Here is a 13,067-nt window from a genome sequence, read left to right on the forward strand (position 1 = left end):
TTTATTGGATTGTAGTTCGTTACCTCGTGAAATTTGGTTTGTTACCCAGGGGCGGACTGGCCATGCTTTCAGGAGTTCTTTGTATACTGAATGTTCTCGGACAGATATTTGATCATTGTTTTGTCTGCGGGACGATCCAAAAACACATTAAACTGCAGTTCAGCCCATTGAAGAAACAGTTAAGTCTATCCCTCGCAGCCTTGTTGTCATTCCCATAAAAAAATCAAAGATGGCGTTAGTGTGAATAAGGTGTATGTGGTGTATGGCAATACAATTTAAACATAAATTGTATCAGAGAATATCTTTTAATTTGAAAACTTTTTAATTAACACACATTTTTGTATTTTTATTTATTTTCATTTATAATATTATGTACACACACACACACACACACACACACACACACACACACACACACACACATATATATATAATAATAATAAAAACACTTGTAAATATGAGATTAATTATTTTATTTTATTTTTTAAAAAAACATGAACCATTCACTAGTTTCTGATGCCTTACATTACATAAACTAATAATTCATAAATTATTTTCAAGTGCTCAGTGGGGTTTTACAACGTCTAAATCTCAATTCAACAACCGTGAAACATTTCAACACACACACACACACACTGACTTTCATCATCGCCTCTCTTTAGAGCAAATAAAAAGTCAGTTTCAAACTGGAGGGATTTTGTCCATGGAGCATCCACACTTCTCCACAATCATGTTCGGAAACTCTGCCACCTCGATTTCCGTGTAATCTCCCTTTTTCACCAGGTACATCATGGGCAGTGGCGCGCTCTCCATCTCCACGCACGTCCTCTGTCCGTAACCATAGAAACCGCGCATGGGCTGCTTGCATCCTCCGGCGCAGCGGAACGCTTGGTACCCGGCCGGTTCGATGATCCAATACTGCGTCCAGGTGAGCTCACGGAAGTTTATGAAGTACTCATCACGACAGCATTTGCTACTGTTTGGGCTGGAGTTGCAGTTACCATAGGATCTGTTGAAATGGAAATGAGATTGTTAGCCAATCAAAATTGATTGACATGCGTGAACTGCAATGCATATCATTAGAAAATGCACTTTAAAAATAGTGGGTTGTTTTTTTACCGAAACATTGTGTCAAAGCCTGTGGGGTCAATTGATTGTTATTTTCACAATGTAGTTTTTGTGCAAACTTTACCCAGCATGTTCTGCATAAATATTACCCATATTTATTTTAGATTACCCGCATTTTTAGGGAGCAAAACGTAGCTTTTTATTGATGATACTCACCCATATTCATCCAGGTTTAAGGTGTAGAACACAAGTTCTGGTGCACTGTCCTTCTCCAAGGTGTTCTCCTTCAGATCTTGTGTTGCAAAGCGTACTCTCTTGGCCATTTCAGCTGCATAGCTCCCTGGTCTCTCTCCCTCGGTCCACACCTCCAGATGCAATGGTGTCTTCTTTTGCGATTTAGACCAGTAATGTATCGCCTGAGTGACATCAAAGCTCCTCCAACCAGTTTCATGGATTGGAACCAATCTATTAAAATGCCAAACATAACCACATGAGATTCAATTTGTATTTTATACATGTATGTATTCATTTTATGGATTCAGACATCAGACATACCTGGAGTCTACAAGAGATGTTCTATTAGAGCCGTCTCCCAACACTTCCACCCAGTAGATGCTCACTCTTGCATTGTTAATGGGTCTGTGGTGCCTTCGCTCAGGTTTGGATGGGTTTTGCACAGCTGTTTGGTAGAGTTTCAACTCTGCCATCGTAACTTCAGTGTTTTCTTGCAGCCTCGCCTCCATGTCAAACACAAGACGTTGTCGAGTTGTGTCAGAGTACTTGATTTTTCCTGTTATATCTGTGAAATGCAAAGGGATTAAATCAAATATTTGATCGCTGCTTATGATGTGCACTGTAAAAACGTTTATATGATAAAAACATGTTATAGCAACTTTCAGGTTGATTTACTTTTATTACTTCCCAAAGCAAATTCAAAGTTACGTTTATGCATTTGGCAGACGCTTTTATCCAAAGCAACTTACAGAGCCCTTATTACAGGGACAATCCCACCAGAGCAACCTGGAGTTAAGTGCCTTGCTCAAGGATACAATGGTGGTGGCTGTGGGTATTGAACCAGCAACCTTCTGATTACAAATTATGTGCTTTGGCCCACTACGCCACCACCACTCCACAGTTGTTGAAATGGTGCAAAAAATGTGTCACTTGTAACCTTTGCACTTTTTGACTTTACTTCAATTTTAAGCTATTAAACATAAGATTCAGTTTTAGTGTGATTGAAGTTACAGTAAGGTTGTATATGTTAATTGTTAACATAAACTAACAAAGAACAATGCTTTTACAGCATTTAGTAATCTTTATTATTTTTTTACTAATACATTTTAAGCTATTGTTCGAATAACTGATGCATTAACAAAGTTTTTTTTTTTTTCTTTTTTAAGATTTACACATTTCAATTTTGAAAACCATTTTCCATCAAATTGAATTGAGTAATCTTGAACAAAAATAACTTTGATATTTTAAGTTGTATTCATTTTATTTTGTTAAAGATTACACAATTAATTTGAATGGAAATTTGTTATGGAATTAAAATACGTAAATCTTAAAAATAGACTTTAATATTTTTTACTGCAACCGTTTAGTGTGTACTAAATATGTTGATTATGTGAGTAAACAGTTACATTTCCGTTTCAATTTGAAAATGTACCAACCTGCACTCCCATGGATTCCTCTCAGAATTCCTGCCAAACTTGGCAGAGATCTTCTCTTCCTTTTGTTATGCAGTTTTAGCATGAAAAGATATTTATTCTTGATGTGAGCTGGGATAACCAGATTTTCCAGATCTCTCTTCTGAATCCTGGGAAGTTCTGTTAGTCCAAGTTTTTGTATCATAGCTTGCTTCATATCCTCATGGTCGAATCCCTCAGTAAATGAGATGAATGTGGCACAAATGAACAGCTGGATGAGCAAAGCCATGCTTGATCTAGCTGTGATGTCGCTCTTCTGGTTGAATGAATGTTTGACTCGCTCAGAGCTTATATACAAATGGGCTCCTGCATCATGTCTGGCTTTTCACACCTTCACAAAGGGGAGGCATCCTAAAAAAAGGCACCTTCAAAGCACAAATTGTCCTATTTATTCCACCTATTGTTCTTCGTGATTTTTGTTTTTTCACATTTTTCCTAAGCATGATCAGGGCAGAATGTTTTGACAGAACATTTTGATGGAAAAGGGACATTTTTATTATTATCAGTTGAATGAATTTGCATGCATTTATTAGATTTTTTTTTTTTTTAACATTCACATCATTGGGTTTTTGGTTTTGGTGCATTGCAAAACTGTAATTTAAACGATAGATTTGAATATTTTAGTTTATTTGACTGTTTTTCTTGCTTTTTATTGATCATTTTTAAAGCAAAAATGAATTTCATTTTAGCGAAGAAACTTTTATATAAAGCTTATGCTTTTATTTATTTGACAACTTATACAAATTTCACTATTAAATTAGTCAAGTTGAGAATTGCATGAGTATTGCATGGTGCAGTTGCATACAGATGCATTTATTTTGGAACATTCCATCTTTACCCATCTTTGGTAAAAGGACTACATTTGGAGGGATGTAGGAGAGAGGAAAGTGTATTCAGAAATAACCACCCCTGCTGTCTTATAAGGGAGAGTCATTATTATACAAACAGAGGCAGTAAATCCAAGAGTGTGCTCAGGGGATGTGGATTGGAGGGAGTTTTCTCAGGGGGGTCATTATCTGTTGCTATTGCAGGACTGCTCAGACCATTTTTGTGCTGCCAACAGAGGGACTAAAGTTACCCCATGTGTATTGGGGCTGGAGGTTGTCCTGGGATGTCAGACGATGACGGCACAGGAACGGCTGACGGCGGATAACATCACGTCAGACAGCTAAGCAAATTTACTCGCCACACAGCCACGTTTTCATGGTAATCGTGTTATTATCTGGCGCTGTTTGTCAGGATGGGCAAGACAAGTATAATCCAATGTTTACAAATCAACATTGGCATTATTATTCAAACAAGATGTCAACAGCACTACAGATCAGCCAAATTGTCAAATGTAATTTTAAGGCCTACATTTCATGCAGTATAGGCTGCTTAAAACACTTTTGACAGTGTTACATTTTATTCATTTTTGGACCATATTTCATATGTTTAAAAAAATCACTGTACAAGAACTTTAGACCTCTTTCAGAGTGACTTGTGAAAATGTAAAATCAAATGTGGCAACACAATTAACAATTAAAAAGATCCATTAAACTATATTTTATTACATGTAACACCATCCTACACTAACAGGAAGGTTATACATGAACAAATTATGGAAATTAAAATCCTAAAATGACATATAAAAATCATGGAAATGTCTCTAGGGAATATACATTTTATGCTCGGCTCTAAAATATTGAATTGGCTAGAAATGACTGTTAAAGTTGTCTCAATATTACATATTCACATATTTATTCAATAACTGCACATACCCCTACCTTGCATGTACATTACCATTTGCACATGTAAATTAGCCATTCTGTTATATGTCTTATTATTTCTGTCTATTTATCTTGTTTTACCTTGTTTTATATTCTGTGTCTCACTGGAATGTGTGCACTTGTTTCTCCTATCTCCTATTTTGTTTTTCATTAATTCATTCATTCCTTGTCAACGTGAGGACACTTGGCAATAAAGCTCATTCTGATTCTGATAAAATTACTTTTAAAAGTCTGTATCGAGTAATCATGAACAATTGGAAAAGGCATGGACATTCTTTGGTCAAAAGGTGCTGGAACCCTGCGTTAATGCCTATAATGCCCATTAAATTATGAACTTTTCCTATCTTGCAAGATATTTCATGAGACAGTCCTAACTGCATTGGGATTAATGTTTTGAATACACACTACAACAACAAAAGATCTTAGGCCAGTGACTTTCAATGATTCATTAAGCTTAACTATCATTTAGACGGTTGTTTGGGGTGATGAGTTTCTTTGATTTATGGACTGCAGATTCTGCCACATTAATTAATTAGATGATCTAGACTGAAAGTGGTATTTCACAAATTACAATTGCATATGAAAAGGGATCAGAGGGATTAAACCAACAATAACACTGTCCTGTATTTCCCCCTTTTAATCAAGAGCCCCAATAAACACAAAAGGTGTTAATGATGGGCATTATAACATCTGCTCATTGAAACCTTACCTTGCTCAAAATTTCCCAGTGTTTATCAGTATGATGGAAGACTTTATTTGATCCACTATCAAGACTAATAGAATGAAATTAAGTTCTGCATCCAGCCAGACAAACTATTACAGTAATACACAATCCTGTTGTGCTTTCTTATCTCTAGAATGTCACAGTCACACATCCTCAACAATAAAGAGTGGAATATGCTTTGTAGTTTTGCAATCACTGAATTAATTGTGCTTTTTTAATTTTCCTTAAATGTTTTTCAAAGAGTAATGTACCATGCAACCAATTTGAAATGTGGTAAATAAAGTCACTTTTTTTGACAGCAGGTGACGCTGCTTTACCATTTTCATTCTCAGAGAAAATTCCCAAAATTTCTGGACAAGGTCTGTGGATTTCTTTCTGTCCCCAGAGGGAGCACTAGTATTTGAAGACTTCGTCCAAATTCAGCTATTACAGGCAAGCTGAATACACTGAACCAGCAGTGATCCATCAGGACACTTATTTGAAAGGTCAAAGATATTGCACAATGAAAGCAATTTATTTAGAATTAAAGGTGAACTCAGTAATTGTTTCCTCATTAAAGTTTAACATGAATTGTAATTTTGCAATATATGTCGGAAATCATGGCCACTAATGAGATGAAGACTCCAGTCATCTCAGTATATATACAGGTTTGGATGGTTACTTTTGAAATGTATTCCACTACAGATTACAGAATAAATGCTGTAAAATGTAATTTGTAATGTATTCCATTAGATTACTCGAGGTCAGTAACGTATTCTAAATACTTTGGATTACTTATTCAACACTGGTAGATTTTTTCCACTTGTTTTGACTATAAAGACTCTGTCAGTACAGTAAGACAAAATACACATGTTAAAAATACATTCTCTGAAAAACCCAAATATCTTCTGCAGTGTTGTTTCTAAAACAAGATCAATCAAACTGATCTTATTTTAAGGATTTTTAGATATTTTTACAGGAAAACAATATAAAAATTAAGAATATGATTTTTGCCCTAATATCAAAGATCTTACTAGAAAAAAATAAATTATGATCCAACGGGAATTTTCTTGATATAAAAATATGATCAAAGTCATTTTTATTTGTGTAGTGCTTTTCACAACACACAATGTTTCAAAGCAGCTTTACAGGAAATCATGCATTAAAAATAAATAAAAAATTAAACTGTAATATCTATAATGTCTTACAGTGATCATTGTGTGGTTTCATTAAATTTGATTGTAAAATGTGTATAGAAATTAAATAATTAAATAATAATTGTATTTAGAACCCCAGTGAGAAAGCTGAAGGCGACTGTGACAAGGAACACAGAACTCCATAAGATGTTGTTTGATGGAGAAAAATAACCTTAAGAGAAACCAGACTCACTGTGGGGGCCAGTTCCCCTCTGACTAACGTCATGAATATAATACCAATATTAGTTATTTATGTGCAGTGCAAGTCATATCGGTCTGCCTGCCTGCCTGTCTGTCTGTCTCTCTCTCTATCTATCTATCTATCTATCTATCTATCTATCTATCTATCTATCTATCTATCTATCTATCTATCTATCTATCTATCTATCTATCTATCTATCTATCTGTCTGTCTGTCTGTTTGTCTGTCTGTCTGTCTCTCTATCTATCTGTCTGTCTGTCTGTCTGTCTGTTTTCTGTCTGTCTGTCTGTCTGTCAATCTATCTGTATGTCTGTCTGTCTGCTTGTCATCCGTTTATCTATCTATCTATCTGTCTGTCTGTCTGTCTGTCTGTCTACCTGTCATCTGTTTATCTATCTATCTGTCTGTCTGTCTGTCATCCGTTTATCTATCTATCTATCTATCTATCTATCTATCTATCTATCTATCTATCTATCTATCTATCTATCTATCTATCTATCTATCTATCTATCTATCTATCTATATGTCTGTCTGTCTGTCTGTCTGTCTGTCTGCCTGTCATCCGTTTATCTATCTATCTGTCTGTCATCTGTTTATCTATCTATCTATCTATCTATCTATCTATCTATCTATCTATCTATCTATCTGTATGTCTGTCTGTCTGCCTGTCATCCGTTTATCTATCTATCTATCTATCTATCTATCTATCTATCTATCTATCTATCTATCTGTCTGTCTGTCTGTCTGTCTGTCTGTCTGCCTGTCATCCGTTTATCTATCTATCTATCTGTCTGTCTGTCTGTCTGTCTGCCTGTCATCTGTTTATCTATCTATCTGTCTGTCTGTCTGTCATCCGTTTATCTATCTATCTATCTATATGTCTGTCTGTCTGTCTGTCTGTCTGTCTGCCTGTCATCCGTTTATCTATCTATCTGTCTGTCATCTGTTTATCTATCTATCTATCTATCTATCTATCTATCTATCTATCTATCTATCTATCTGTCTGTCTGTCTGTCTGTCTGTCTGTCTGTCTGTCTGTCTGTCAGTCTATCTGTATGTCTGTCTGTCTGCCTGTCATCCGTTTATCTATCTATCTATCTATCTATCTATCTATCTATCTATCTATCTATCTATCTATCTATCTATCTGTCTGTCTGTCTGTCTGTCTGCCTGTCATCCGTTTATCTATCTATCTGTCTGTCATCCATCTGTCATCCATTTATCTATCTATCTATCTATCTATCTATCTATCTATCTATCTGTCTGTCTGTCTGTCTGTCTGTCTGTCTGTCTGCCTGCCATCCGTTTATCTATCTATCTGTCTGTCTGTCATCTGTTTATCTATCTATCTGTCTGTCTGTCTGTCTGTCTATCTGTATGTCTATCTGTCTGTCTGTCATCTGTTTATCTATCTATCTGTCTGTCTGTCTGCCTGTCATCTGTTTATCTATCTATCTATCTGTCTGTCTGTCATCCGTTTATCTATCTATCTGTCTGTCTGTCTATCTATCTATCTATCTATCTGTCTGTCTATCTATCTATCTATCTGTCTGTCTGTCTGTCTGTCTGTCTGTCTGTGTAAAAGAGTGTAAAAGTAAAAGTGTGATTTTATAACTTTATGATTCAGATAAAATAAATAATTGTATTCTTTTTTTATTGTGTGTGTGTGTCGCGCGCGCTTCCAGTCGCCATGTTTCTCCTCATCATTCCTGAAACACTCCGGAGCCGACAGGCAGATGAGAGAAAATCAACCCGTCACCCCGCATTCACATCTTCACTGTCCTCATCTTCATCATCAACATCACCATCACCATCATCCATCATCATCACCATCATTATCTGAGGGACTTTATCCCGCGGCCAGGACTCACTTTTTGAGGAATTATTCCTGGGAAATTGACGAAAACTGTGGAAAACTCCGTCGTTGCCTATGGAAAACTTTGCAAAACTCACTTTCTGTGGATATAAAGACGTTCAAACCGTTTTTTACACACGTTCATATCACATTTGGAGGGCTTGTCACTTTTATTTTCTTGGAGTTTTGAGGAGAATTTTTCCTGATGACGAGCTAAAATCATTAGCCTGTTAGCCAAACGTCTTTATTAGCTGGATCATTAGCTCGATAAAGTTGAACAAACTAGGGATATTCTAAAGTGTACATGCTTGACGTGTATTTAAACTAGTATTGGTTAATATTAATCCATGAATTTTGTATTTATACGAGAGAAAGCAGACGTTGTGTCGCGAGATGTTGTTTAGCTAGTTAGCTGGAGTGGCTACAGATAAAGGCAATTAAATGTATGCCAATAAATGTAATATTTACTAAACACAGGATATACATTATCTTTTGCATAAACGCCAATGTTCTTTTGTAGTTAAACGTCTTAAATATTAAAGATTTTCCCCTCATTGGTTGTTTTGCTTCTCCCACTGAGTTTATCAATAGATTCAAAGATGTAGTTTAACGTTTTTATTAGATATGAAATTAACATTAAGTTTGGGTTTAATGCAGTTTTTGCATTGCATTTTTGTGTGATTATGGGTGGGTTTTATTGATAGGCGTTGAAAGAGCCCCTCTAAAGACTTTGCATTGATTTTCTAATAAGACTAAAGTACATTTTTGGACTGTCACTCTTTTTGAATCATGTCTGGTGAGGTGCGTTTGAAAAAGCTGGAAAAACTGATCCTGGATGGCCCTGTCCAGTCTAATGGACAGTGTTTTAGTGTGGAAGCCCTTCTGGATGTACTCATATGTCTTTATGATGAATGCATCAACTCCCCACTCAGAAGAGAGAAGAATATTGCTGAGTTTTTGGAATGGGGTGAGTATGGTGCTTTACATTATGTTATTTAAAACCAATGCATTTAATGTGCAAACCAATGCATTTAATGTGCAAACCTTGCACCTTGTGCAACCTTCAGGACCTCTTTGTTTTTTCACTTTTCTTTTTTCGGTGTTAATGGCAACGCATTCAGCTAAAGGTCTGAATTTTGGTATTTCAACCTCAGTTCCTATAATACACCTTAATAATTTGACCTTGAGGACAAAAATGTCCCTATTGAAACCCATTAAAATTGCAATGATCCGAGCGCCAATAAAGCATAAAATCTATAATATTATGCTTTCTTTCCGGAGCCCTGGCTTCAAATTTGTTTTACAAATATTTTCTACCGGATGGTGCCATTTTGCTCATGTGTAGCCTATGGAGCAAATACATGCTTTTTTCCTATTTTCTGTTTGCTGTATTATAGAGCACTGCAGGCCAATTGAATAAAGGATGCAGCTAAAATTGTGTGGGTGCGTTGGTATGGATACCAGAGTGTTTTGTGTGTGTGTGTTTGTGTGTAAAAAAACAACAGTGGCATTATGTAAACAAACTGGCATTTAAAGGGTTAAAATCCTGAAAATGAATATTTGGTAGTTATGATCAAGACTGATGTTGGTTAAAATGAAAGTGGAAAATAATATTAGTATAGAATATTATTATGGCAGTTTTTGACACAGACATTTTGTCCTCTAAGGACCTCTGAGTAACTTGATGCACAAGGGTTAAATAAAGGCATTTCATGTACAAACCCTCTTAAACCAATGCATTTCATGTTCAGACCATCTTTATAACTGTGACCTAAGACTATTTATTGTAGACTTTTGGATTTGAAAATCCATTATAAGGATATTTCACTGCTGTGCATGCAACAAATGCCACATTTGGCAATACTGAATCATAGGTTTACTGTGTACAGCCCTGAAAAATTCAAGTAGCAACATGCAGCTAAATACTGGGCCATCATACCAGCATGCTGAGCAGTATATCATGGTGCATGGATTTAAATTAACCATTGAAAAGGTGGACATGTAATCACATTACATGTCCACATTACATAAGTCATAAACATCTGGGATGGCATGAGTAACTGAGGAGAGAATTTTCATTTTTTGGATGAACCATACCTTTACACAGGAGACATTGCATTGCTTACATTGCTAACCTAATTGTATCAGTGGAAAATAATAAATGGAACAAAAACAAAAGGTTTTCAAGTTTGGTTAGAATACATTGGTAGCAGATACAGCAAATAGAATTATGCAGCTGAGGGGTCAAAGACAAAACAAAAAAGATACGTTTTAAGGTGGAATCCACACTTTATTACATAAAAAACAAAAAATCAAGACAGACTTTAAAAGACAACTAAAAAAAAATGTGTTTCAGTCCTGAATGTCAATATTGTAAAACAATAAAATCTACTAAAAAAAAAAATGTCTTCAAATAAAAAAAAATTAGATGACCTCTGCATGCAATTATCATGTAACTTTGATAGCAACCCAAATTATATCAAGAGTGTTACGAGACAAGTTCCCATTTGTCAACATTCATGAGGGTCTGACATGAGTGTGTGTGTGAGTTAAAGCAGTGTTTCTCAACTGGTCTATTCGGATTGGTCGCGGACAGCAGGGCAAGAACAATGACGTGGTTTGCCCAAGTGATCGACTATTTAGGACTGCTGAGGCAGATTTTATGATAATCTCGCAAAGATAAAGCTAAAGCAGGCATGGGCAATTTATGGCCCCGTGGGCTGGATCAGGCCCTCCACATGGTTTAATGTTGCCCGCGGCTCATTTATCGTAAAAGCTTTTTTTTTCATTGGATATTTCAGTTAAATTGCATTGGGACATCACACGTCTCCACAAGCGTTTAACATGCTCAGGGTTACCAGATAAGAGACACAACACCCCCAGTTTGAGATTTATACTTGCGCAAATTGGAAATATTCTGCCTAATGTTATACTTATTTTGTGCAATCTGGCAACCATGCATGCGAGTCCACATTTTCCTATCTCGCTTTCCCATTTGAACAAACTTAGCGATATGTAGTGCAATATTCTGCTCAAGGAAAAGTGTTATACGGCTACTCTGTGTTCATTCTTGAGGCTGCTTGTGATGTTTGATGCTACTAATTTTGCAGGTAAACCTTCTCTGTGATTAAAGTAAATATAAATGTAGATATCGGCATCATTGACATGCGAGCAAAAGCAAGCCAGAGACGAATATGTATATGTATTTTTTATTTGTGCAATTTAGAAATGTTGAAGTCCGTTCGCACCTTTATGTAATTCTAACTCTTGCAGTAATCATTTATCATAGTCATGCAGCCAGTGTTATTCAATTGTGTGCTTAAAGTCAAACCATCGAGACCCGAATCATGACCCTTTTAGCATGTAAACGGGTAATGTTTTAGAAAAATTAAACTCGCCCGCTTTGCGACAAACGTTAAAAGTTCTATAAATATTTTTTGTTATTAAAACAGACCCCCGATGTAGAGATTGTTAAATTGAATAATAAATTAACAGGGAAGTAGAGATGGTAAAATAAATGTATTCAGTTTTTTATTGCCTGATAGAAAAGTATCTATCTTTGTAGAGCAATATAATACTTTAGGCAATTGCAGAATAGTCCCATTAGTCACAGATACACTTCAGAAAATTGAGTACACAACTATTTCTGGGCTTAAAAGATACAAAAATCAATGCAGAACATTGTATCTCAAAAGTAATACAATGTGGCCCCCTATGCACTACTTAAAGCCCGATGTGGCCCCTTTACCAAAATAGTTAAAAATATTAATAATTACACACCATCACCTTTACCAATTTGTTTAAGGATTTTACATGAGTAAAAGTAACTTATATTTTGACAAAATGTTATAGTTTCATATGAAAAAATCTAAAGGTAGAATCTATTAGACCTACAGTGGCACACATGTGCGTAAACACGAGGTGCGTGTTTCCAGAGCGCCTGTAGACCATAAAGTTTTTTTTCCTAAATTTCGTTTTATTAATCAGCATGTTCCAAGCCTTGAATAATAAACAAACAGATTTCAGTTCTAATTTTGTGAAATTATTCAGATGTCATCATCTCTGACAAGGATGAAAGACAAAACAGTTACTAGTTCGTAGCCTAGTTTTTCTCACTTTAATGAAAATAGAAAAATGGTCCATTCAGACTTTTACATTTTCAAAAGTTTCTCTCTGGAGTTACCCCTGAACCCCCATACAGTATCATTCCTCAGTCACAAGGGCTTCTATGCCCCCATACTTGGATATCTGTATGTAATGAAATATGAAAATAATTTTAATGTTAAAAAAAATATATATATATACTGTCATTATGATTCAAAATGAACAGATCATCTTATAACATTCGTATCCAACTGCACTCAATTGATAAACTCTATAAAATATTGTAATATTTTCATAGAAGATCCCTCAGACACCACTGCATTGGCGGTGTCTGGGCCCCAATGCAGTTTTGTAAAGACTATTTAGACTTTTTATTTTATATTTCTTTTTTTGGAAATTAAAAAAAATTTGCAAAGTGCAAATGTGATTCAATATCGTGATAAATATCGATATCGAATGATATGA

At 35.5% G+C, this 13,067-nt stretch overlaps 2 protein-coding genes across 5 annotated transcripts in view; one reads left to right on the top strand and one right to left on the bottom strand.

Annotated features, from left to right (window-relative positions):
* Positions 1 to 681: 681 nt before the first annotated feature.
* lft2 (lefty2) lies at positions 682 to 3,003 on the bottom strand. Its single transcript, XM_052153221.1, has 4 exons — positions 2,739 to 3,003; positions 1,624 to 1,867; positions 1,285 to 1,533; positions 682 to 1,009 (listed from the first exon to the last, which is right to left on the bottom strand). The coding sequence occupies exons 1-4, from the start codon at positions 3,001 to 3,003 to the stop codon at positions 682 to 684; spliced, it is 1,086 nt and encodes a 361-aa protein (XP_052009181.1).
* A 6,166-nt stretch (positions 3,004 to 9,169) lies between these two features.
* LOC127662162 (serine/threonine-protein kinase MRCK alpha-like) overlaps positions 9,170 to 13,067 on the top strand; it is a 74,650-nt gene continuing 70,752 nt past the window's right edge. For 3 of the 4 annotated variants that reach the window (XM_052153213.1, XM_052153214.1, XM_052153215.1), the window contains exon 1: positions 9,173 to 9,465. In XM_052153213.1, coding sequence (XP_052009173.1) covers positions 9,288 to 9,465 — 178 coding nt within the window. In that variant the 5' untranslated portion in view covers positions 9,173 to 9,287. Of the gene's footprint in view, positions 9,466 to 13,067 lie in introns of all 4 variants that reach the window. The other variant, XM_052153217.1, reaches the window with a different exon arrangement.

The sequence above is a fragment of the Xyrauchen texanus genome, chromosome 22 (assembly GCF_025860055.1).
Source record: "Xyrauchen texanus isolate HMW12.3.18 chromosome 22, RBS_HiC_50CHRs, whole genome shotgun sequence".
NCBI lineage: Eukaryota > Metazoa > Chordata > Actinopteri > Cypriniformes > Catostomidae > Xyrauchen > Xyrauchen texanus.